Here is a 27,541-nt window from a genome sequence, read left to right as displayed (position 1 = left end):
GCAGGTGGGAATCAACTCATGCGGAAGTGGCTTAAGCTTCTTAGTGCAGCGCTTTAACCCGCTGAGCCACCAGGGAGGGCCACCACTGGAGTTTTTAATCCTTCATAATTTCAGGGAAGTGATTTTAAATTAAGCAGTGTTTAATTTTTATCTTCACAGGGTACATAGAAATGTAGGTAACTGCAAATTATCTTTCAATCAGATTCTCTCCCAACATTTCATTTTTGTGAGTGATTTCCAGTTTTGACCTTTGATCAGAGTAGATACTTGCTATGAATTTGTTGAAACTTCTGATGTCATACTTACTTCAGGTTTCCTATTCTCACCTGTTAACAATTTTTCTATTTTACTTGTTAACATCTCCCTGTTTGCTTATTATCTTTAATATCTTTAGTAGCGACTTAGGGGCTGCTCACACATCCTATGCTGTCACCTCCCCAAGGTCTTTGACTGAGTCAGTAGCCCTGCCAAAGTTATCCCTGCTCCAAACCACAACCCCAGTTTCCTCTCATCACCCATGTCCTGCTTCATGTAGTGCTTATCACCCAGTGTCAACCCCATTCAAGTTTGCACTGGTCTCCACTGACCAAGGCATAGTCGTGTTCCATCCTTTTCACAGAATTGTTTCTCTGACCACTTCCCAGAGCCCCTGCTTCTGGGGGCCAGCCCCTGCCATTGTTTCTGCTGGGGCCTGTGTGCCTATACCCATAGGCAGGGCCTGCCATGTTTGGACTGCAGAGCCAGCTCCACTGCTGGCTGGGGCCTGCTGGGGGCCATGTCTTCCAGCCGCCTGTTTAATCTATTCCAGTGCTCTGCTGGGGCCCCTCTCCTCTCAAAATTGTCCCCACTGTATGTGTCCATAATTGTTGGTTTTGCCTTCAGGGGTTACTGACTTTGTTGATACAATCAGATAGGAGACTGTGGAGGAGACAAGTCCACAGTTTTCACCCTCCTACCATCTTGCCATTTCCTTAACTGTCATCTTTAATTAGATGTTTGACTGGAGAGTTTGAGTCCCAGCTTAACTGCTTACTAGCTGTGTAAACATAGGGAAGTGATGCATGTCTTGAAGCCTAGCCTCGTTCTAATTGTTTTTACCACGTAGTTATTAATAACAATGATGTCATAGTGATCCTAGTGGTGTTATAACTAGAACACAGAATAATAAGTCTCTGGTACTTTCTAAATGATGCATAGATAGAAGTTTTCTATTCCAGAGAAGAAATACTGAGGAATGAAAGGATATAGTGATTTTGTCAGCTTCTTTAAATAGTTTAAGTCTAACAGTACTGGGAAATTGAGTCCAATAACCAGATCCTATCAAAATCTGTTACTTGGGGTTCTTGATAGCATCTAGAAGAATCCCCTAAGAAACTGATAGAATATTGCAAATTTCTTCAGTTTTCAAATGTTGATTAACGATTCAGTCATCAACGCAGCATGTTTCTTCAGAGGGGAGAATGGATGTTGAACAGTTCCTTAGAAGCTCGCTTTTCTCTATTTTAGAAGAATGTTGAGTGAGTGTAACCGTCATAGTGTTTCACCTGCAGGTTTCCAGTTATTGCCATAAATGCCTGCTGATTAGCAGTGAAGAGAATTTACTATCAGAAACAAAGTTCTAGAGTGAAATTAATTTTCACGGTTATTTGAAAAATTTAATTCTTTTCTTTCTAATTTCATTAGAACATCATCAGTTCTGTTTTTAATTTGAGAAGCTATCTTCTATATATTCCCATTGAGGTTGGAGTCACTATAGAGGAGCATCTATAAATAAAGGAGCATTTTAAATAAAGAATTTAAAGTCTAATAACCCTTTTAAGGGGCAAATTCTATTTTCTACTGTGTTGATTATTGTTAAGGCATTTTACTTAGTGAATTTCTCAGTTTCTCTTTTGATCCTCATTCACCTAATGAATTTGAATGCCCATAAATATAAATATTAATGGTAGCTATACTATCCATGTTAAACATCTATTGGTTGATTTCACTTCAAAGTAACTTACTTCTTTGTAGTATTAAATTACTCTAATTTCCTACCTCCATGCCTTTTATTTTCCTCTAGAGAAAAATCTTTGCAGGGCATGACCTAATGAATTTTGGATCAGATTTCCAAATGAATCTGAACCAAAGTGATTCTATAAGTTGGTGGAGGGAACCTTCATTAAATACCCTAGCATGGGAGTTTTTACTGTTTCATACCAGACTAAAGTATTTTTCTTGACATATTGAAATTGAAATTCAACATTTATGAGAATATAAATTGCAATGACACGTTGTAACATGTCATGAGTCCAGGGCCTCAGGTCAAGGGCTTTTACTTTCTTTGTAACCCCATTAAAGATAGCAGTGGTTCTAATTATTTTGCCTTTAGAATTAGAAAAATATGTCCTGTTCTCTGGAGAGATGTAATCTTCAGTTATTCCTATAATTTATATTGTTGCATGGGGTATGTCTTTATAGTTTTTATTTCACTCGACCAAAGTGCAAATTCAATTTTATACATGTGGCTAGTTACCCTTTTAAAACCTGAATGCGGCTTCTAATTGAGAAAATTAATTTTTGTTTCTCCTTTTGATATGTGACCTCTCTGCCATCTTTTCAACTCAAAATCTTCTTAACAGTTTCAAGAGCCATCTGCTCAATTTTAACTGTAGATGCCCAGCAATTCACTGCTATCAATTTACATCTTAGTTATTATTGTTGTGTACGGCAAACTTGAATTTGATTTTCCTGTAGCATTTCTTCCCTCCACTATTGTTACCGTATTACAGCTCAATCTGTAAGGATTTCTAATATCTAATATCTGTATTCTTTAAAAATTTTCTGAAGGGGCATGGTGCATTCAAAAATACACTCTGTCGAAGGCTAATTGTCTGGGCCTACTTGGTTGAATCTTGGTTCATTCTGTGACTTACAAAAACAACCAGAACACAAAGTTAATTATAAAGAATTCAGAGTATATCTTATTTGTATAAGTCCACTAGGGAAATCAGGATATTTGATGGTAATGGAGAAACAGACTCTATTTGAAGGCTCTAGAATTCACTCTGAGCTAGAACACATAGCTTGCATCAGCAGGAAACTTCCCTTGAGGTCAAGAAGCAACACACTCGGTAGCAACTCTTCACGTTGTCCCATTGCTTCCACCATAGTGAGTGACTTGAAGCCATCCCTGCATGTTGCTTTCAGTTGCTCAGGAACACAAGTCCCAAGTGACAGCAGCCAGTTGGCCTAGGCTATGCCTTATGCCTGACCTGTTGTCCAGAGAGCAAGAAGAGAGAAGATTGCACACTCCCCACTCTCTAGAAAGAGAGCAACTTTCTAGATAGGGTAAGGGAGGAAAACTCATGTTCCCTCTACCTTTAGGCTATCAACTAACCCCTTCCCCGCACCCCCATTCATGATAAAGAGATTAATATGAGAAAGGAATATTTGACTGTTTTTGAATATTTGACTTCATCTGGAAGGGAACCCCACAAAGCTAGTAGACCCCAAAGATAGTCTTGAATTTGAAGCTTATGCACTATACTGAGCTATGAAAGGGACATGAGTTTGAGATTTCAAAAGGGAAGAAGGTTGTTGCTCACAGAAAGAGGAGACAAGCAAGTATTTGCCAAATAAGTGTTTGCTCTTCCATACACATAAGTGTCTCAGATGAAAAAGTTATCCCTGGTTAATAGTTCTTTTCCCTTTACAGGCCTCCTTTCTATTAGTAGTCTTGTTTTCATGCTAAGGCAACTTGTTGACTGGTATATTTGTAATTTTTATAAATTATTATATTTGGTTGCATTTACATTCTGTTCAGTTAACCTACAGTTTTATAGTAAATTATATAATTTCTTTTTTTTTTTGTTTTTATCCTCCTTAACAGACAGGCTAGCCTCAATGAAGCAGCCGAGAAGTATTATGATCTGGCAGCCCGGCTGAGGCCTAATGTAAGTACTTTGCTAATGAGATGCATAACTCAAAGCTATCTGCTCACCTGCTGTGATAGTTTTAGACATAGAAATTCATGATGCTGGTTTCTTCTCTGGGATCTCTTACTCTGCATACCCACGAAAAGGCTAATTCAATAGTCAGTTCTTTCAGTCTTAAGCTTTGTTCTTTTCACTGAGGTATAAATTGTTTTCTAGTGTACGTAAGACAACATAAATTTTTATCATTTGAATATAGATTTTGATTACTTAATACTTTGCATTTGGCTGACTTTTAAAATTTGTTTCTTGCTAATTTGGTTTGTTCTGTTTTCTGTGGTGTTAAGTCTAAGTATTTCTAATTTTATTGTTTTTTGATTCTTAGCTATAGGCAAACTTCAAGTTGTGTGCCTCTTTCCTGTCCAAAACCCTTGTTTCTAGTAACTGCTTTTCAACTTTATCAAATACATTTTGATTTGAATTTTTCCCTGGGTAGTCACACTTCCACTTTTGCATCAAGTGAGATGGCTATACATTAGCTCATTACTATTGAAATGGTGTCACTATTTATTAGAAAATAAGATCTGCTTTTGTTTCAGTTTTCTAGGCACTTTTTTATTAACAGCACATCACGGCCTCCAGTGCTTTCTTTTATTCCTGTGCACTCCCTGCTCTGCATCACTCTCCCACCCTAAAACCTCTCCATGCTCTAGGTGTGCACCGTCTATTGAGAAATGTAATTTTGAAACAGTAATGAAAGTGCACGTGTGCCATGACTGCAAATAGTGGGATCAGTCTCATTTCATCCACTGGGCAAACATCTGCAGTGTGCCTGTTTTGGGATAGGATAGAGATTTCATACACCAAAATGGAGCGGTGGAGAGGGGGAACATAAGCAACTAATTATAAAAATGTGGAGTGATTCCACAGACGTATATGTAGCCCTGCAGGAATACAGGCAGGAGGATGTACCTTTTGTTCAGGAGATTCAACCACATGTAACCTTAACCCTGGGTCTAAACTATCCCAGTTTCAATAATGATGAGATATTTCAAGAACTGATGAGGGCTCTCCCTGGTGGTGCAATGGGTTAAAGCACAGCACTATGAAGCTATCATAGCCACTGCAGTCCGAGGTCCATCCCCCAGCCAGGCAGCTGACCCACAGGACCTGGCAGACCTCTCCTGATCCACCCACTGCTCCCCTCAGTGGTGTATTTCAGTAGATCTTCCTGTTCTGCTTCCCACTCTGTCTCTGGTGAATTTTCTCACCCTCTTCCCCCCACACCTCTGGTCTGTACTACAATTCTGTAAGCATAAATAAATAAATCTTAAAAAACAAAAAAACAAAAAAAAAAACCTGGTAAACTGTCTGCCACAGAAGAAAGCAACAGATTGCTTAATACTTAGAGTGGCATGGACAATAACAACTAGAAGTTATCAAACACTTATTAGGTGTCAGGCACTGAGCTAAGTGTATTTATCCCCTCATTTGTTTCTTACAATAACTCACAGACACTTCTGTGATCCATCATTCCATTGAAGTTCAGAAAAATTCAAAAACTCATCTAGTATCACAACTAAAAAGTGGAATCATATTGTAACCCTAGCCACTGTGTGCATAAGAGAAAGGATGGATGTAAAATCTGCAGCTGTATCTTAAAAGTGGAAATGGAGTTGAAAGACAAGGAAACCAGTATAAAAATGGTTCTCTTATTTATTTTTTCATTAAATACTTACTAAGAATCTATTTAGTGCTGGTATTCTGTCAGTAACTGGTTGTACAGCAATGAAGAAAATTGACTACCTATTAGAATCTTACAACCTTGTCTGAGAAGATGAAACAGCAGTAAGGCATAAATTGTATGAGACAGTGATAGGGCTTTGGAGGGAAATGGAGCAGGAAATAGGAGTTAGTAGGTACCCAGAAGGTATGGGAGACATAAAGGAGTCTTTGCATAGTGTCTGAGTATTGAATTTGAGCTTAAACTTATGACCTCATTAGAAACAGGAATCATGGTATTTTGTTTCTGTTTTTTTTTTTCTTTCTCTCACCTTCACAGTGATTCATATAATGCTGCTAAAATGCATGATAAATGATGATCTGAGTTCACCCTTTATTCCTTGAGTATCAGTCACCTTTATTTTTGTTACGGTTGATCAAATGGTCTTCTTTAGCACATTATAATTAATTAGTGAGAAAAAAGCTATCTGAGCTATCTGACCTGACCTAAAAAATAAAAAAGACACTGTGGCACCACAGGATTTAAGGCTGACTTATGAAATTGTTTATGTGACTAGACAAATCATAAAATCAATATTTAATCTCCAACTCAAAGCCTTTTTTTTTTTCCCCGGAAGCCTCAAAAAGTTTCTTTATAAGCATGTTGTAGGCTGCTTTTTGGGAAAAAAAAATGCATTCATTCAAATGATACTTCCCTTATCTGGTAATAATAAATTAAGTATTTTATAGTCTTGGATAGAGTCCAAAGTTCATATTTAACAATAAATAAATGGTGTTACAGTTGATGGATCAACAGATGTGGTCTTTACCTCATTTGTTTTACAAGTTGTGTTTTGGTTTTCTGTAGATAATCTGGGTAAGTAAGATGCCACTGAGGTAAGACTGGTAAGATACAAATCTTGGTAATCATTTAAATTTTTATTGTGAAAGTTAGGGACTTACTTAGGTAATCGCCCATACCATGATTTATTACCAGTGATCATCTGATCCAAATTAGGCGTCCTACTAACATACTGTTCATAGTCATTTATTTCCTTTGTTCATAAGACATTTTTTTTCTATGATCTAACTGAATCAATTTTAGTTACCTGCTTGTATGAGAGTAGAGTAAACAGACTTCATTCTCATTCTCTAAGTGTTTTTTTTATGTCTTACATTTTTCTTGTCTATATGGTAAAGCAGTCTTACTCTTATTTTTCTTAAAGCATTTTCATCTGTTTGGATGTTCAACTACAATAATTAGTGGCCATATGTGGGGGACTCTGGATATTTGAGGACTGCTCATGTCTTAACTACACATAGAGAAATTATGGCTGAAGCCTTCTATGTCATCACTTATTATCATCATATTAAAAAGATTGTTGATTATTTGTGGGACATATTTGTCTCATTAAAATACCAATTCCATCTCTACAATATGTCCCATAATGAATTCCTCTATTATTCTATTCTCAAATGTCATGTTTTTATACAACTTTCTTTAAATTTTGTTAATTGACTTTTTGGATTACTTTATTTGAAAAGAATTCCAGAGAGGGCCTTTATGGTGACCTAGTGGTTGAGTCTCAGTGCTGTCGCCATACCTGAGTTTGGCCTGAATTTGATCCCTGGTAAAGGATCTAACCCACATAAGGCCCAGTACACCTCTCCAGTCTCACCTACTGCTCCTCTCAGCAATGCATTTCAGTAGATTCACCTGTTCTGCTCCCTACTCTATTTCTGATGAATCCTCTTACCCTCACTCCCTGTATCTCTGGTCTACACCCAAGGTTTTCTATGTATAAAAAAAAAGATAAAATGCTAAAATAATAAAAGAAATGTTTGATTGCCACAATATAATCTTAAGTTATTTAGATTCTGATACAGTATTTTTATTAGGGTTATTGATTATAATTTATTTTAATGAATGGTTATGGAAATGCATTTATTTCAAGTGGTACCATGAAAATTTTTTAATTCTACAAATTGGAATTTGGAGAGGAACTGCTCTAAAATTAGTCCTCATGTTATATTAAAATATCTCTATATTAAAAAGCTGCTGTACAGCAAAAGAGACATTACAAAAAACAGACAGCCCACTAATTGGGAAAAAATTTTCTCACATACAAAACCAGTGATAAAGGACTGATCACAAAAATATATGGAGAACTGATAAAACTCAACAAAAATAAAATAAACAACCCCATCAAAAAATGGGCAGAAGAGCTAAAAAGACACTTCTCCAAAGAGGAAATGCAGGTGGCCAACAAGCATATGAAAAAATGTTCAACATCACTCGTAAAAAGGGAGATGCAAATTAAAACCACAATGAGATATCACCTCACCCCAGTGAGAATGGCACATCTTCAAACAAATAGCAACAACAAATGTTGGCGAGGATGTGGTGAAAAAGGAACTCTGGTATACTGCTGGTGGGAATGCAAACTAGTACAACCACTATGGAAAACTGTTTGGAGGTTCCTGAAACTGCTTAACATGGAGCTTCCCTACGACCCAGCAATCCCACTTCTAGGTATCTACCCAAAAGACACAAAAACACTTATTCATGTTTATTGCTGCTTTATTTACAATTGAAAAAATATGGAAGCAGCCCAAATGCCCAAAAGTAAATGACTGGATTAAAAAGATGTGGTACATACATATATGCAATGGAATATTACTCAGCAACCAAAAAAAAAGAAAAAAGAAACGCATGTCTTTTGCAGCAACTTGGATGGAGCTGGAAAAGATCATGATGAGTGAGATAAGCCAGAAAGAGAAAGAAAAATACCGGATGGTTTCACTCATAGCAGGAGTATAATGGACCAGGCGAGAAAATAACAAAAATAATGAACAACCATATACCAGAGACATTTTGCGGGGGAGGAGTGGGGAATGGGATCAAATGGGGCAGGGAGGGAAGTGCACAGGACTATGGTGATGGCACACGGGTGACTCGGTGATGGGAAATCCGTGGGGATTACAATTGAGATGAAAAAAAAATATATACAAATGATGTAAAAATAAACTATTATATTTAAAAAAAATATATGTCTCTATAATAGGAAATTATTTACCAAAGTTGTCGGTTTAATTGCTTATACATTTTTTTTCATTTTTATAGATAAAATTGTTCTTTCTGAAGAATTGCTTTAAATAGAACAACACTCTTACAATGGTATCTCCCTTTTTAGCATATCAAGAAATGCTGACTCTTGAGGACTAGAGGGGATATTAAAATAAAACTTCATCCTGTGGAATTAATCCAAACTCTTCATTAACTTTTGGATTTTAAAAATTTTTTTCAATGTACAAAATGGGAAATTTGCATAGTTCAAAGTCACCTGTGGTTCCTTGGCTTTTAGTAAACTCTAGATTTAGAAGGGTGTAATTATTAATAATCATCTCTATGCATCTTGATTTTAAGGGGGGGTGTAATTATATTTAGTCTGAATTCATGTAATTTATCTTTTTTTATCAGTTCTAGCTTAGAGTATGAAGTCTTCATGCCAAATGCGGTAGGATTTCAAAGTTATGAAATGTTATTAGCACTGACCTTGGGAAAGGCACTACCTAATGTGGGGTGCTGGAAGAGAAAACATGGGGATCCAGTCCTCACACTTCACGCAGTAAATATGCCGCATAATAAGTGTTTTGTGAATGATACAAGCTAAGTGCTAGAAGCGTGCACAGGCAAGAGAAATTACTTTCAGCTGGATTGATTCTGTAAGGCATTGAGTCAGAGTTGGCAAGCCTAGTATCTTGAAATGATAGGATGTTTATAGGTAGAGATTTTAGCAGGAACAGGAAAAGAAAAAGTTCTGGCGGGTAGAGGCATAAGCATAAACAAGAACTTAGAGCTCAGATAGCGTGAAATATATACCCAGTGAAAAATAAGCAGATAATGAGCTATGTTTTCAGGGTTAAGCTATAAAGAGGGGAGAGTAGGAGAACGTAGAACTGGGAACAGGACAGATGAAAAACATTGAATGTCATACTCAGATTTGGGCATTGTGTCCCAGAATTTTGTTAAGCAGGCTGACATAAAAAATGTAATTTAAGATGGCTATTAAATGATGTAATGAAGAATGTGTGTTGCCTTTGGGATAACATAGTTGGAAGTTGCAACTTTGACAAAACCAAATAACATGTCATTATTAGAGTGCAGACAATATGTTTTGGAGCCTAAAGTGCAGATCTGCAGTGGAGTGGGAAAGAACACACAAGGGAAATAAGCAGTATATTATTTGATAGGATATGAGTAGGTGAAGTAGTTGGCCTGGTGAGTAGTCCAAAATTTTGAATTTAGGTAACTTGATAAAAAATAAATACTTTAAATAGAAACAGGACAGTTAGAGAGGTGTGTTTTTTTCCAAGGAGGAAGTGTTAGTTTTGGATCGAACACATTCTGAGTGAAAAGTAGGATATTTTAGTTTTTTGTGAGACATCCCTGTCAAGAAGACAGTTAAGGAAAAAAGCCACAGTTAAAGATAGAGATGCTAGAGTCATTTTCAGAAAGGAGAGATCCCCCAAGGAGTGGATTCAATCATTGGAGGGGGAGAAGAGAATCAATTCCAAACCCTTGTGATCTCTACATTTGGAATGTAAGATTGGGGGTGGGGGCGAGCTGAGATGATGGCAGCACAGAATCCCCAGTGTTGATGAACCGTTTTCAGGTTACTAAAATGTACAGAAAAACAAGGACTGAGAAAGTCCATTGACTTCAGACACTAAGAGGATACTTACAACTCTTGCCAAAAGTTCATTTTCATTCACATGATATGGGCATAGCTTTTTAAGATGCTAAGGAAATGAGAGTTGGGAGGAGAGAGTATAGACTTATTCTGTAGACTTGAATAAAGGAGACAGGACAAGGCAAAGAAATAGCACTGATTTTTTTTTTTTTTAAGATTTATTTATTTATTCATACGGAACTGGGGTACAGGCCAGAGATGTGGAGGGTGAGAGGATTCACCAGAGACAGAGCGGGGAGCAGAACAGGCAGATGGAGGAAGTACACTGCTGAGGGGGCAGCGGGCGGGTCAGGAGAGGTCTGCCACGCCATGTGGATCTCTTCCGGGGCCGGCGGGGATCGAACTCATGAGGAGTTGGCTTAAGCTTCTTAGTGCAGTGCTTTAATCCGCTGCGCCACCAGGGAGGGCCCTGATTTTTTTTATGTAGTATTAAATGGGAAGTATAAATGTAAATATTAAGGCTGCATTAGGGTGGTGGTGGGTGTGTGTGTTTAAATCTGAGACTAATAATGTGGCCAGCTAAAGAAAAGATTAAAGGAAATAAAGTATCTTAAAAGAGTATTTCTTCTCAAGAAGCTGAAGAAGAAAAAGTAGATGAGGGAGAAAAAGAAAGATTAGGAAAAAAAAAAATAGAAATAAAGAGACCTAAGTTTACATAGTAAATTACTTCTGTCATGGTTGGTTATTTTCTCATCATGTGGACAGAATGGCAGGATTTGAGATTGAAGACTTGGACAGCTGAATGTGCTGAGGCTCACAGGAGGTAGTAGGTGATGCAGACCAGGGGGGATAAATGTGTACATTTTCGTGAGATATTGTGTTTATACCATGAGACAATTTGTGATGTTCCTAAATGATATTGTGAAATCACTGATAGATTATTCCTGCCTTTCATTTCATCTCTTTAATGTAAATATAGTACTCATCATTTATAATATGTGTACTATTATATAAATGTCCTTTTGTGTACACTAAGTATATATGAATTAGAGGAGAGTATGTTGAAAGGCTCGGATTATCCATTAGTCTATTGCATATGTGTATTTTACCTTTGTCAAGCACTTAGAATGTAAATTATTTCAGATCATTATTTTCAAATCAAAGCAATATTATCTATGTCAGTCCTTTAGTAGTAATATATGTCACAAGATCAAAATGAGAAATAGGGGATTCAAAGAAACAAGCATACTGTAAGTGTACTACAGTGTAATCAGAGTCCATGTGTGCTACATGATATTGCTTTAATTTGGAATACACCATTTATGGGATGATGGAATCGGTGGGGGTGGCAGTTCGTGAGAGAGTGGCTAAGAATTAGAAATAACCGCTAAGACTGGGACCTGGGGGAAAAATTAATAATTATTGGGCTGTTCTGAAAATATTCTAAGTTATAGTTGTTTTCTGATGGGAAAGATATTTCTTAACCCTAATTAAAAAAAAGAAACCATGAAATTAATTTAAGCAGAACAGATTCAGTTTTGACCATATAAGGAACTCGTGAAGGGAAAACTATTGAGGTGGTCGTTTTGTTAGAAAAAATGGCAGGCTTAATAATAATTTGCCTGGGAAGCAGTTAGGCCACATTTCTGCTTGTTAATAGAAGAGCCATATGGCCTCTTCCAAAACTTTCCACAAGCTTCTGTGGTGTGGGAAAATTATATACCACGTGTTTCTTGACTTTTAGTCCTTAGTAATATATGGATCCCAGAATCACTAGTTTGAATTTCTGAGTAAAATGTGTGCTAATATTGCTTATGTATTTTCTATTCTGAGTAGTGTTTTGAGTTCATATCTATATCTGCGTGTGTACCTCTCTCTCTCTCATAGTTAGAGAAAGAACTGAGATTGGCCCCAAAATAAATAGGTTTGAATCAAGAGAAAAATTATTATTAGTGCCTACATTTTACCTGGGTTCAGGGAAATGATGGAAATAAGACTACGGATCCTAGATTTCTTCAAACTTAACTCCACTTAAGTCATCAAACTCTTAATCTTTAGTTATGAACTTCAGCTCTTACATAGCGTTCATCACATTGATATGATGTATATTTATGTATCCATCAGTAGAAATCAAATATGTGATTCTTTTCATCTAATTTCAGCAAGATAAATGCTTACTTCCCTAAGAGTTTTAGTTACATAGAATTAATTTTAGTTTCATTGTACCCTTATCTGTCTTCAAGCTCCTTTCCATTGTAGATCTTCTTTCTGAACAAGTTGGGAAGTCTAGTTTCTGGTGTACTCATTTCTTCTGCTTACTTTGTAATTGCTTTGATTGTGCTTCTATATTAAATATGTCAGATAAACCAGAAAAAAAGTGTTTCTGAAGTGGTTACAATTTTTCTTTTGTTTATCAATTTGTACAAGTCTTCATGCTTAGAAGACAAAGATGATTAATATAATTCACTTGTTTACTATGGTGTGGGCTAGAATGGGATCAGAGAGCTGAGCTGAACTAAGATGAATTTACAGTTTTTCCATCCTGGGGGTATTCTTGTTCATCAGAATCCACATGCAATCATTTTAAACACTAGTTTTTGAAAGTGCATGTATTCACTCTGTCTGTGTGTGTTAGATTCACAACCAGCAAAGAGTAAGGGGATGGAAGGCTTGGGCAGGAACTTAAGTAGCTCCTGGCTATAAAGAACATAAGCTTGAGTATTTTAACTCGAGAAACTTCAAAACCTTTAGAAAATTCTGCTTAATTATGTCCTCTGATGCCAAGCATGTTCATTTTTACTCAACTTTCTTTGTGGGGGTATCTTTTACATGGATTTATAGTTATAATTATTTGTTGTGGGACCACACAGTAAACTTACTTCCCTTTTCTCTGGAGAAGCTGGATTCCTAATTTCTTTGAAAACTCAGCCAATCCAACCACGTTGGCCCATGTTTCTACCTATGAGTACCAGGTAGGGTGGGCTAGTAGCTGCCATCATTAGCAGGATGCTCCCTTCCCCCACTGCCAGTCACCATTTTCTTCTTAATCCCATTTGGTTATCACTCTTCTCATTCCTTTTTTTTTTTTTTTTTAAAGATTTATTTGTGCATGGTTTACAGCCTGCAGGTGGACCAGGTGGTAGTCTCCACTCTTCTCATTTTTTTTTTTTTTTTGGCAGAAAGGATGTTCCTGATCCTTGATTGGCTTTACACAGCCAAGATTTTCTAAATAGATATTGAAACATTAGCAAAAAACTACAGTGTCTCAGTCTGTGTTCTATCCTTTTCTGATGTTCCTGTTAACATCCCATCACCCTCCTTCTCTTGGTATCCTTATCTTGTCTCTATTACTAATTCCTTGTTAATCTAACCTAACTCTCACTTAATAGCTACAGAATAAATTACTATATACTTGAAAAATATAAAAGTTGGCAGAGCCTGAAAATTGGTAGATTAATTTCTAATGGAAGTTTTATTTTATGAAAGTTTTTTTTTTTTTGAGCAAGAAATAAAATCTGTTCTGACTTTTTTTTAAAAAAGATTTATTTATGTATAGACAGCTGGGATATAGGCCAGAGGTGAAGGGGCCGCAAGAAGATTCACCAGAGACAGAGTGGGAGCAGAATAGATTGATTGATGAAGTGTACTGCTGAGGGAAGAAGTGGGCAGGTCAGGAGAGGTCTGCCGCGCCGTGTGGGTCACCTCTAGGGCCGGGGATTGTGCTCATGCTGAAAGTGGCTTTAGCTTCTTAGTGCTGTGCTTTAACCCACTGTGCCACCAGGGAAGGCCTGTTCTGACATTTTTTTAAATGGTACAGCAGACTTTGTTCTGAACTATCAAGGTACATTCCGTGACTCCTGCAGTATGAGTGAGAGTCAGAGATCTGGAGAAGGCAGAGACATCAAAAGAAGACTAGGTTCTTGCTAAGCCAGGGTTTTGTTGAAGACATGCCAGTATAATCTGATGTCAAGGGTGAAGGGTTCTTACTAACTGATTTATCAGAATACTAGCTCCCACTGACTTAGGCAGACCAAAGCTGATGTCCAGGGATGAGGTCTAGTGAGAAAGGGGGCTCAGAGAAATTGGTCTCCCTTGTTCAAGACAGGTCTTTGTTATCCTGGATGAGATCATTTTTCCAGTTTTAGTTGTTTTGCTGTTATGCTTCTTGTCACTCAATAATGTTAGAATTGAGAGGGTTTTTTTAATCACTCAAGAAGAATTTGATTAAATTATTTCTATCCTATAGTGTGCTAACAATCTCTAGTAGATACTGAACTGGAAAGTGTGACAACCTTGAGAGGGGTAATATGTGAGCTACAAAATTCTTCAATGTTTGTCTTATAATCAATGGTAATTTCCTTAAATATCAAGTGTCAACAAATATCTACTGTGGTATAGAAATTATAACTATCAAAAATTTAGTTTCTTAAGAATAGAACATTTATACTTATGTTATTTTTCATTTTAATTCTTTTGTGTTGCTTTCTTATATAATCTCTACTGAAAGATGGATCATTTGCAACATATGCACTTTCCCTTTATGAAGACTTACAGGCATGTTAAAGATAACAGATGTGGTGCCATTAGAAATTTTGTGACACAAAAGAGTTTGAACTGGTCACTTTAGCTCACTTAGTCACTGATTGGTTTCATTTGAGAAATTAATTTCTGTTTTAGAAATGTTGAATTTTAAAGAGACAAGCTATTTTAAAAGGTTAGAGTGATTTTCCAGATATCTATTTTAGCTCCTTTCAAAAATTCATAACTAAAAAGTAAATTAATTGCTCAAATTACAGGAAGAAATAATTAGCAAAAATATTCTATTGGATATTGCAACAAGTTCTAAAATGAGTAAGTGTAGAAGATTACTACTCTTAGCCCTTTTTCTTCTTTTTCTCAATCTAGATTACTCTGTCATTACCTGCATCAGTGTTTGATACTGTAACTGATAGCTGGATCTTCTTCATGGCATCTAGGCTTGTACTATCACTTATTTTTTTTATTTCATTTGTTAAATCTCATCAGTTGTTTACATAAAAGTCCTATAAGCCTGCTGAAACAATATAAAAATAATATTAATTTTAGTTTTCTGCAAGTTAAATTATTTATTTAAACTGCGCATTTTGAGTGCATTTTCTGACTCAAGCTCCAAAAAAGCAATGGGTGTTTTTTCTTCTCTTTAACAAGGTTCAACTATCTTTCCCCCAAGGAGTTACAGTATTTGTTAAATTTTTGTAATCATATGCTTCATCTATTTCAACTGACTGTGCCTTTATGTATCAGGACAAGTATGCTACCAGCCTATCAGCAAATCTCACCTCGATGATAATTCCATAGTATTGCTGACTGCAATAAAAGTCTCTGTGGTAATCAAAATTTATTATATAATCAAAGTGAGGAAACAGTTCAAACCTATATAATTCAAACCTATGTAATTGAAACAGTTGACAGAATTTACTCTAGAGAATTGTTCCAATGATCACAAGTTTAAATTGAGTTTATGTAAGAAGAGTGAATCACTGACATTATAAGTGTAATTATTCGGGCCCTCCCTGGTGGTGCAGCAGGATAAAAACAGCACTAAGAAGCTAAAGCCAGTTCAGCATGAGTTTGATCCCCAGCCCTGGAGGTGACCCACATGGTGCAGCAGACCTCTCGTGACCCGCCTGCTGCTCCCCTCAGCAGTGTACTACATCAGTCAACCTATTCTGCTTCCCACTCTGTCTCTAGTGAATCCTCTCACTGCCCCTGTACCTCTGGCATGTACCCCAATTCTGCATGCATAAATAAATAAATCTTTTTTAAAAATGTAATTATTCTTGACTGAGCTTGTGGGGTGGGGAGGTTGGTGGTGGTGAATTTCTAGTTCTGGTTTGACCTGAAGATATGTTGATGCTTCCTCTACACAGTATAAGGCAATTCTGGGTGCACTTCTCTTCTTTCCTAATGAATGATCTGTAGTGAGGCCAAGGCTGTATACCCATTGTGTATAGCTTGATGCACCTCGTTGGTCAAAAATGGGGACATGAGAAGACTGGCTTTACCAGCTGGCATTGGATTTTTGCATAAACCTTTTAATAGTTTTCAGGTCTATGAAAGATGACTTTGCTGCATTGTTTGCTAGACGAGGGATGGCTCATTCCCAAAACAATTTACAGTGTTTTTACATTATGCATTGATACTTCTTCATTCATGATTAAATAGACTATTAAGATGATATTGGAAGTATTAAACAATGCATATCTTTAAAATCATTGTAAATGTATTGAAAGACCAAGGATTTTTTTTTTTTTAAAGATTTATTTTTTTGTGCATACAGAACTGGAGTGCAGGCCAGAGGCTCAGGGGCGGTAAGAGGCTTCACCAGAGACAGAGTGGGGAGAAGAACAGGCAGATCGACGAAGTACACTGCTGAGGGGAGCAGCGGGAGGGTCAGGAGAGGTCTGCCACGCCATGTGGTCACCTCCGGGGCAGGCGGGAATCGAACTCATGCAGAAGCGGCTTTAGATTCTCAGTGCTGTGCTTTAACCCGCTGCGCCACCAGGGAGGGCCAAGGGGTTTTTAAATGTGTTTTATAGGTTGCATTCTACTTAAACAAGCCCTGACTATTTGAATATGTATCTTAACATCTGGATTTTCTTATGGAGAAAGACATTCCTACTTAGAATTTCTCACAAATACTTAGAATGTATTTGATTACATTCTCCACTATTTTATTTTTGCTATTTATATTTTTTTCAAGGCTAGTTGTAAGAGCAGTAGAACCTCAGTCTTGAGAATGGAATTGTTTTGTACCATAGGAGGATTATGTACTTTATTTAGTCTTGGAAATCTCTAATAGACATGTGTTCATATGTTGAGATTTCTTTTACTGAGTAATATATTATCTTTTTATATTTCAATATGCTGTTCACACAGTACCTTACAAGCATTTCCTTCTTCTATGGAACTTTTATGGAAAATAAATGATGGTGTACACCCTAACCTACATGGTACCATCATTCTTAGACCCATTAATTAAACCCATTATTTACATCTGAATTGGTATAAACTGTGACTCCTTGTTTTGAAGTTAGGAATCTTTTCACACACAGCTAGTGTGTAGAGAACATTCACCTAAATGGGAATACTATTGAGATGGTTACAGTTTGCTAACTGTTAGCACATCCATATTTTCATATGTGTCTAGTGTGAATTGTTTCTTAAAAACTCTTTATTTTATATAAAATTACATCAATTTAAATTAAATTTTATCATGTTATAATTTGTATTATATCATTATAGCTACAATGTGAATTATAGATAATTTATAAATAATGTTGGGCATCAGCTATTTGTCTTTGAAAAAATTAGGAAATGTCAGTTTAACAGCATTTGCTATAATTAAATATAAAAGTTAAATTCCACACAATTTTTATATTTTGGGAAACTGATGCAGGATACATTATCTAGGCTCTGCAAATTAGTGGAAGTGCCAGGATACAAATTCCAAGCTATCTGGTTTCAGAACCTATGCACTTAACTTTCTGCTTATTATATAGAATTACCTAAAATGATCACGAGACACTGAAATCAAGGACAGTTCTTGTTTGAAATGTGGTGATTCAGGTTATCCAGTATATGTGTCTATTAATCATTTCAATATATCCTTAAGTTAATTCATAGGAACTTGACCATATCACATGTTTCCTGCATCAGTCACACCCAACATAGCCTACTGATTCCAGTGAGAGAAACACTGAAATGGCAGATTTTAGTGCCAGAGACACAAAGTACCTCTTATATGTCGGTTTCTAAAATAGGTGTGGGGATGTAAAGAGGAACATGAATATTAGCTCAGAGATATTAGCTACCTGCTCAGAGATATTAGCACATGCAAACTTAGCATTTAATGTTTCCTGGTTGGTTTTACCTGTAGTTTATCTTGATTGTGAGTCTTAAAAGCTTGCATTTCCATAATTTATACAGTAATGCTTAAAAATGCATGGACTCAATCACCTTGCCTTACTGTTCTGCAGAGACTCTCTAGGGAATTCACAAAACATAGCAAACAAATTATTATTTTGTATTGCTTGAAAGGTATTGATTAATTCACCCTGGACTTACTCATATAGTCGCAGTAAATATGCTTCTCATTTTCTCATAAAGATAATTTATTTCTTTTTCTCTAATAAGCCTTAGAAAAACCAAAGCACACAAAATGATTTAGTGAAATGGATATGGATTTGGAAGGCCAGATATTTTGAAGAATAGATTTTTACTTTCCTGGCAATTTCTTTGGGAAGTTTTGCTAAGACTGACTCTGTGTTCTGAAAAGAAGACTTGTGGTAGAATGATCTGGGTGTATCACATCAGGTTTTATTTTATTTCCACAATATACATTTATTATGATCTGGAGATGAACTGAAGAAAAACATCATATATTAATGTAATTACACGTTCAGTACAAAATGTTTCAATACATAGGATTCTAAAATTCCTATGGATGAAGAAATACACATTCTTGTTTTAAAAATTACTTTAAAAGAAAAAAAAACCTACATAGGAATGTGCTAAATTGAATGTATGTTTTTAGCTATTTAATGAAATTTATTGATACATAATTATACCAGAAAGTCATTGAATAATTTAGAGTTAATCTTTCAGTCATTAGTGTTAATTTATCTGATCTTAGTACTTAAACATCTGAAATTGCTGAATATGGTGAAGATATTTATGTAATAGGAACTATAGCATGAAGGTATAATAAGATTTAATTCTTTCTAAAACTTGGTTTGAATTTTTAACTCTCTTAAATGAATATTTATGACTCCTCAAATATATGCATTTGATAACCTTTAACATGTACCTGAATTAGCTGGTCTTTGGGAGGAAGGAAGCTCTTTCATATGGTTATTGGCAAAGGTCAAAGAACAAGTCAGAGTCCCTATTGAAGACAAAGATAGTGGTGAAATACTGCAATGCATACCCTTCTTGAAGTGAGACCATCAAAGGGCAAGTCATTATCACAAGTCATGAAAGTATGTTTTGATAAAATAGCTATACATATCGCTAAATGACCCTTGATATAATATAAACACTATCTTCAGATATGTATCATTTTTAAACATTTAGCCTACAGAACTGGGGTACAAGCTAGAGGTGCAGTGGGTGAGAGGATTCACCAGAGACAGAGTGGAAAGCAGAACAGGCAGATTGACAAAGTACACTGCTGAGGGGAGCTGCTGGTCGATCAGGAGAGTCTGCCACTTGTGTGGCTCAGCTCCCTGGTGGGGGATTGAACTCAGGCTACAGTGGCTTTGGAGAGCTTCATAATGTGGTGCGTTAACCCATTGTGCCACCAGGGAGAGCCCTATATATATATATATCTTTTTTTTTTTTAAGATTTATTTATGTGTGCATACCAAACTGGGGTACAGACCAGAGGTGCAGGGACAGTGAGAAGATTCACCAGAGACAGTGGGGAGCAGAACAGGCAGATAGTCAAAGTACACTGCTGAGGGGAGCAGCGAGCAGGCCAGGAGAGGTCTGCCGCACCATGTGGCCATCTCCGGGGCATGCGGGAATCAAACTCATGCGGAAGTGGCTTTAGCTTCTCAGTGCTGTGCTTTAACCCACTGCGCCACCAGGGAGGGCCCATTTTTAAAATACTTTTTAACAGTAGTCTAGCTTGTCTATGCTAAATCTCAAAATTATAAATCTGAATCATAAATGTGTGTTCCAGGTACATGAATAGCATCAAAATGTATCAAATGTTTAAGCATTTTATAAATTTCTGCTCCTGATATGGCAGCAATTTAAAGGCTATCTACTCCCAGCTTGATATTTCACAAGGAAGACTTCCTAAATGTGTAGAGGTGTTCCTATAAGCAGCATTCCTCAGTGATGTCACCGGCTTAGGAAGAGTTACTCTATAGGAATCCTTGGTGACATCACATCACATTCACTAGACCCTACAGGAAATACAGCTAGCAGTCTAGGCCCTGAATTCAAATGACATGGTACTAAACTGGACCTCATCCACTTTGGCTCTGAGACACTGGGCATATTTCTTAACAACCTTAACCTTCCCTTGCTCACTGTTTAAGCAGGGATCGTGATATCTACGTCATGAGTAGAGGAATGCATTTAAAATGATGCCTCAAACACAGGAATTGCTGTGTTACATCCATTACAGGATTGTGACACTATATTCTTAGCACAGCTTTTTTTTTTTTATCGTTATTGCTATTACTGTAAAATTTTCTATTGGGTAATGCTGACTCACAACACTACATATGATTCGGAGGTGCAGCTTCACCCCTTTTCAGAGATTCAGCACGGAGTGATTTTAAAGAAGTCACTTCCACTTGCCAGGCTCCAAGGACAGTGAGCATATTGGTGTTGCCATTCTGACTCAGCCGGTGCCTCCTGGGGCATTTACACTTGCTCTTCCTCTCTGCTGTGCTTTCCTTTCCAACTGCAGAATGGCCTCCTTAGGCTCTCCCTTAAACACCTGCTCAAATAGCACGTTAACCCAGTTAAATTTCCCTTACTGGCCCCTGAGAAGCATCTAGGCATATCTAATTTGCCGTCTTTTATCTTGTTATATGTCCCCCCCAGGAATTTATCACCCTCTCCAGTATGTGCATTTCTTTATATATTTGTTTTTTCTGCATCTGCTCTCTAGATCAGGAGTTCGGTGGTGCCAGGACCCTGTTCTCTTCTTTACCTGACTTTCCCTGACTCCTCCAGTGGTGCATTGAAAACATTTAAGTGCTCAGTCAGTATTGGGAAGGAATTCAGGTGACACTCTCTTCTCATCTCTGCCAGCTTCCGGCCCTTTCATAGTGTCGACATCTTGCTGTACTGCGTGTGCTGCTAATGTTTTCAAACATGTGTATCCTTTCCTCAAATAAAACTTAGCCTCTAAATGCAAGCCAACCACAACTTGGGCTGCTCAGCATAAAGCACGGGAATCTTTTACAATGCTGAAATAAAACCAAAATGCAACAAGACTGACTGCCAAGAACACATTGAGAGGCTGTGTTGTAGTTTCCTTCAAGAGTGGTTTGAGAGATGTAAGAGATTTTTAAGGATAATGTTAATTTTTCACTTTGCCAAATGTAGAACCTCGAGATCGTCTTTCTCTACCCCTGACATGTGTTTCCCTGGGTCTTTTGTCTTTCTCAGCCTCTCTCGAGTATTAGGTGATGGTGATCACAGGCACATTCTAGTTTTAAATAAATGCATGCTCATGAAATTCAGAATTACTCACTTGGGACTCTTATTAAATGTTCATAAAATTGAACTTTGAAACTTCAGTGTGTAGTAGAAGTGACAACAAATCTAATACAATAAACATATATAAACCTTTTGGAAAACTGCTATAAAGCTACAGATTCTACATAAAATACATTGTTATCTAGAAGAGCACTATAACATGTCAATTCCATGTGGACCTTATTCTGCTGAAAGATACAAACTAAATAGTAAATAATAAAAGTTAATTTTATAAATCCAGTCAGACCATATTAAAAACTTGCCAATGACTTTCAAAAAAAAAAAAAATAACCTAAAGGGACTTTCTCCCTATCAGCAGGTAGTTTGCACCAAAGCAAAGCTTCTTTTGCCAAAAGTAAATAAGTAAAAATCACAAAATTGTTTTAATGCTGAAAGTAAGGCCTGAGGAAAGAAATTAAGTGTATGAATAATGAGCCAAAAGTTTCCCTCCCCATTAATTTTATGAGAAAAAAAAAAGCGACTAGAATTTGTCATTTACTGCGCAGTGCTGTTGTCAGTGGGTGACCTGCTTTGGCATTTGGAGCCACAATAGGAAGAAAACACCAGTGAAGGAGGAAATGACAAAAACAACTGGTGAGGCACCTAATCTGAAAGGGAGAGTTACCAAAGGCCTAATGTGACAAGCCACAGCCCTGTAAATCGCGGGTTGTGTCAACCAGAACGGGAGAAAGGCTACCATCTCTAGAAGAGAAGTAGCCTGCACTTTAGGAAACCTGACTATGGTAAGAAATCATTTTAAAGATGACAAGAACAAATTGCCTAAACAAGTATGCATGCTTTCCAGAAACAATGTCTTTTTCTAGACTCCTCCTGCCCTACATGGTTTACCTGGTGGTGACTTTTTGGGAATGGGAAGTAAGACATAGTTGACTGTGTAGAGATTTGGTTGGGATATTTTGATTTAATGGCTTTAGAGAGGGGCATTCAGTTTTATTTTGCAACAATTTACTTTTGCAATTAGTCCTTCCATGAGTTCCTTGGTTGAAGAAGCCAACCAGGATGTGTGTGGGGGACATCAAGGAATGTGATCACATTTTTTAATTATGTCTTTGATAAAAGATCTCAGTGGAATCTGTTTTTATCCCCCTTTCCTGCAACAGATGAAATTGGCCATTCATAATCTTTTTTACTTCCTTACCATTTTTTCTTACTTGCCCAGAGAGAGAGAACATTGTTATTGAATTGTGAACACAGTTAATTTCCATCATGCTATCAACAAGTTTACAGCCTAGATATCTCTTTGGTACTGAATTGGTCTTTGAAAGCCCTGCTCATAGAAGAATGGGCAAATGTATGTATTCACATGAACTGCAAGGAATATATTGCTTATGCCCTGAAAATATTGCCCCCTGTGTCTATCAAAAATAAAAGTGCCATAAAAAATACAACACAGAAAAACTTTTCAGAAATCAGCAATGTATTTGAGTTTACTTTAACAAAAGATTGTGCTCATCTCACCTAACATGGTATTCTTAAGTATTTCAGGACATAGTGGGATGACTTTACTATCCAATTAGAACTGATACAAAAAAAAAAAAAAAGTCAGCTTTGACATTCATTAAATAAACCTAAGGATCTACATGCACTCTGGGACTCTTTGTTCTAAGTTATCTCTGTTTTTCTTGCTCACAATCAATGCTAATAAATTTCCTACCACCGTAAGGGAAATGATGGTATCATTCTATTTACTACTGATATTTTAATCTACTTCCTTGATCTTGAGCCAGATGTTATTTGTTAAGAATAAAAATAGTCTTGCTTTTGTAAGATAGAGTTGTTCTTAGACCTGGATGCATTAGAATCACCTGGGGAGTTTTATAATCTACTGAACCCTGGGTCTCACCAGACATTGATTTAAAGTGGTCAGGGAAGGAGTCCATCATCCTAAATTTTAGAGCTCCCCAGATGATTTTAATATGCAGTAAGATTATGGACCAATAGTTTAAAGGCTAGAATTCTGTATTTGGCTAACTTTTTTCCCATAAGCTACTTCAGGCTAAACCACTTAGTATGTATGTGACTTTGGCACTTCATCTTTTAGCTTTTTTCATATACTGAATGGGGCATTAATAGTACTTACCTAATAAAATCATTTTGAAACTCCCAGGAATTAATGGATTTTAAGCATGTAAAATAGTGTCTGAAACATAGTAAGTGTACAAGAAATGTTAGCTGTCATCAACATTATCATCTAATTTTTAAAATAAAAGTGATGATAGTGATTTGGTGTACTTCTTGATGTATACTTCCTTCGGTTTACTTCATGTATACTTACTAACTTAAGCTCTTTTGGAACATCTATTCACTGGTGCTATTGCTGTACAATCACGCAATGTTTTATGTCTTTTAATTCTGTGATAGGTCTCATATATACATAGGTGATTCCAGTAGGCTATACCAGATAGCCTAGTTATGGAATAGGCTATAAATACTATCTAGGATTATGTAATTGCACTCTTTGGCATTCACACAACAGCAAGATTATTTAATGATACGTTTCTCAGTATCTTTGTCACTAAACAATTTATGACTGTAGTATAAAGCTCAATGAAATGTTTGCTTTTATTCTTGGTCACTCACTGTTATATTACCTTTACAAATTAACTTAATTTCTTCATTATATTTATTGCAGAGTTACTGTGAGAATTAACTGAAAAACTGAATTGCACATAGTAAACAATCTATGAATGTCTATAATTACTGTTTTTATTAGGTTTGTAGTAATATTGCTTTATTAATTACAGCGCTTAGGAAAATAACTAATTGACAATATGCACATTTCTGTGGACACATTTTTGTATTTGTATGTGATTTTTCTAAATAATCACTTGGGTAAAATAACCATTCTGAAATAAATCACACAAATAGCACTAGTCTCTCTATTCAGCGTGATGCCTGTACTTGGGAAGCATCAGAACAAAAACAGAAGCATAACATCCTCAAAATTTGAATCTTTAAAACACCTTTACAGTCTCTTAGAAAATCGTTTGCAGTATAACATGTAAATATTACTAAGGAAGCTCCTTGAGACTCCTCCCGCTGACCTCTGATAAGTCATGACCTTTAAACAGTGCTAACTAGGTTTTTCAATCGTGTCTTAGTAATAAGGAGCAAAGCAAGGAGTAGTCTTGGTAGTGAAAAAAACGTAGATTTGCATTTATACTTTTTCTACTTATGTACATGGTTTTTCTATTCCCTAAATTTTACAAAATTTAATGAATATTCCCTTAAGTTACAGTTAGGATGGATTCATGAACTCAAACTTGAGTTGTGATAATAGACATAGAAAGAAAAGGCCTCTTTCCTGTCTCTGTATTTATCATTTTATGCCTTTATCTTCACACCAAATCCTTAATGACTTAGTCAGGTAACTATGTACAGTCATATAGAACTTTAAATTATTAAAGGTCATATGTACCTTTAAATTGTTACCACAGGTTAGATGTTTTAAGTGTGGTATTAAGATAGCTGTTCTCAGGAGCACTAGAAGGGGAGGTTAGATATGATGCACTTTGATAGATTTAGTCTGTGTCTTAAAGAAATTACTTAAATCTATGTGCTGAGTGAAGGAGAAAAGAGAGAAACCTATTACAGTTGGAAAAAATCAAATGAAATATAATCACAAAACTACTTTATTCTAACATCATATCCTGCTAAGTGTCACATTCATGGCCTTTAGAGAAAAAACTCATTTGCTGTAATTTAATATTGAAGTTTCTATTTCCATTGTTATGCATTAAGAGTCATGCAGCTGACATATCACAAGTGTCTGCAAAAAGTTAACTTTGGATAATATGATTCTCTAAGAACAGCTTTTTCTCCTGAATTTTCTGTACAAAAATTATCACAATAACTCCCTCTGCCCCATTAGAACCTAAGTTATATACATATATATGTTAATTAACATCTTTTCAGAGGCAAAGCAAGATTAAACTATAATGTACACAGACCCTGACTTTGATGATCCTTAAATTAAATTTAATAATTTAACTAAGCTAATGAGATTCTAAACTTCAAAATTCATACATTTTATTTTCACATCACTATTTCACAGCTCAATCATGCTTTTATGAATGGGGTCATATTTATGAATGGTACCATCATCTGCCCAGGCACTGAAATGAGAGAGAGCCGCTCCAAATTAGTACATCCTCTTCCTAGGCATTCCATCTTTCATTTTTTAAATCTGTCTTTCCCCCACCCCTCTCGGGTGACTTTACACTTGCATGGGTCCTCAAAATGATCCTGCCATTGTACATATTTTCTGCTTCCTCCTTTGATTCATTGCCTCGGTTGCTGCAGAGGGGAGTTTCTACAATGTAAATCTAGTCCTGCTACTCAGAATAGAAGACAGTTCACAGTTATCAGATTCTTCTTGAGCCCAGCAGTCCAGACATTAAAATACTCATCCATCAGTAAATGCATTTCATCATGTCAGATCTAAACCAGATACCAAGACTGCATAGACTGACTGCCAAGTAAAGTCACATTTCCTTTAATGTACAGATTTCAGTGCCTGAGCTTTACCTTTGATATGTCAGTGTTTCCTCCAAAGAATAACTACATATTCTACAGAAGATTCTGGATGGTTTCCCAATCAGCACAATAAGTCTTTCTCTGTTCAAACCTGCTTTGTTCTGAAACCCAGGCTACCTTCACTGCTCTTCTCCCAGCAACTGTCCCAAGTCCTCTTGCCTAATGACCCTTGACACAGTTCATTCCAGTCTTTGTCATTTAACTAAATGTTTGAAGACAATGAGTATAATGAAAGGCTGTATGAAAGAAGAGAAAAGCTTTGACAAGGTATTACTACTATTTTGTCAAATTTTACTATACTGATGATTCTCCCATTTGGTGGTGTTTTGCTTCCTCCTTACCTGCTGTTATAAATTATGCTGAAAAAAAAAAAAACAACCCTGCTTTTCACCTGTTTCATTCAATATTATGTTTTACTTCCCCAAGATAGTTTATTTTTAAATTTGTGTTCATTTAAATGAATTTTTTTTTTAAGGGAATGATTGTTTTCTAGCTCTATGCAATTCAGAGGTATAGCATCACTCCTCTTTCACATTTGTTATCACACCATGTCCACTATCACAAATACTAACAGCTGCTGTTCTACTGGTCATTTCCCCAAAAAGTTATAGCAGTTCTCATCCAGCACAATCCCACCAGTGCAAATGCCAAATCTGAATAATGTTCATCTTTTATATCTTACCAGTGAAAAAGGGGGAAGAAGAATATTTGAAAAATACGTAGAAGATCAAATGGGCAGTGTTTGGGGAGTCATAGGATCAAGGAAGGAATGGAAAAAGAAGAATTGTAGCATTGGTGGCCAAGTGATTCTGGAACTAGTAATTTAAATAGGAAATCTTGAAGAATGAACATATCTGATGGGGAAAAAAATTATCCAATGAACTTGACTACTGGGTATCTTAGATGCTGATCAAGACACTGAGTATCAGTCCAAAGATTAGTTGAAAAGGTCAAGACTAGAGACACAGGTCTTGAAGAAATTGAATGAAACACAATCTATAACATTTAGACTAGCTATCGAATACATGGAAAGTTATCAAGAGGGTTCATTATTCACAAACTTGACATACTGATGCCATGACATAGTAAGAATTGAGAAAGGTGACTAAGAAAACATATTTAAGAGGTAGGAGGCATGTGTGTGTGTGTGTGTGTGTGTGTGTGTGTGTGTGTGTGTGTGTGTGTGTCTGTATGTGGGGTCTTAGACATTAGAATTAGAGCCTCCAGATAAAGTGATGGATATGATATAGTGTATATGAGAGAGAAAGCAATAAGATTTTATGCTTTTCTTGGACATCTTTCAGAAGGATAATATTATCATATTTTTAGATAGGGAAGAACCTTTCAGGAACAGGTGAATGAGTAAAAGAAAGATTAAGTGATTTTTTTTTT

At 36.3% G+C, this 27,541-nt stretch overlaps 1 protein-coding gene across 2 annotated transcripts in view; it reads left to right on the top strand.

Annotated features, from left to right (window-relative positions):
- TMTC2 (transmembrane and tetratricopeptide repeat containing 2) overlaps positions 1–27,541 on the top strand; it is a 355,937-nt gene that overhangs the window by 302,281 nt on the left and 26,115 nt on the right. Inside the window, exons 11-12 of one of the 2 annotated variants that reach the window (XM_012735302.1) lie at positions 3,872–3,935; positions 21,000–23,138. In XM_012735302.1, the coding sequence (XP_012590756.1) occupies positions 3,872–3,935; positions 21,000–21,119 (184 nt within the window). In that variant the 3' untranslated portion in view covers positions 21,120–23,138. Of the gene's footprint in view, positions 1–3,871; positions 3,936–20,999; positions 23,139–27,541 lie in introns of those variants that run through there. The other variant, XM_004675843.2, reaches the window with a different exon arrangement.

The sequence above is a fragment of the Condylura cristata genome, unplaced genomic scaffold (genome assembly GCF_000260355.1).
Source record: "Condylura cristata isolate star-nosed mole 26May11 unplaced genomic scaffold, ConCri1.0 scaffold00004, whole genome shotgun sequence".
Lineage (NCBI taxonomy): Eukaryota > Metazoa > Chordata > Mammalia > Eulipotyphla > Talpidae > Condylura > Condylura cristata.
This window is presented reverse-complemented; position numbering and strand designations above follow the sequence as displayed.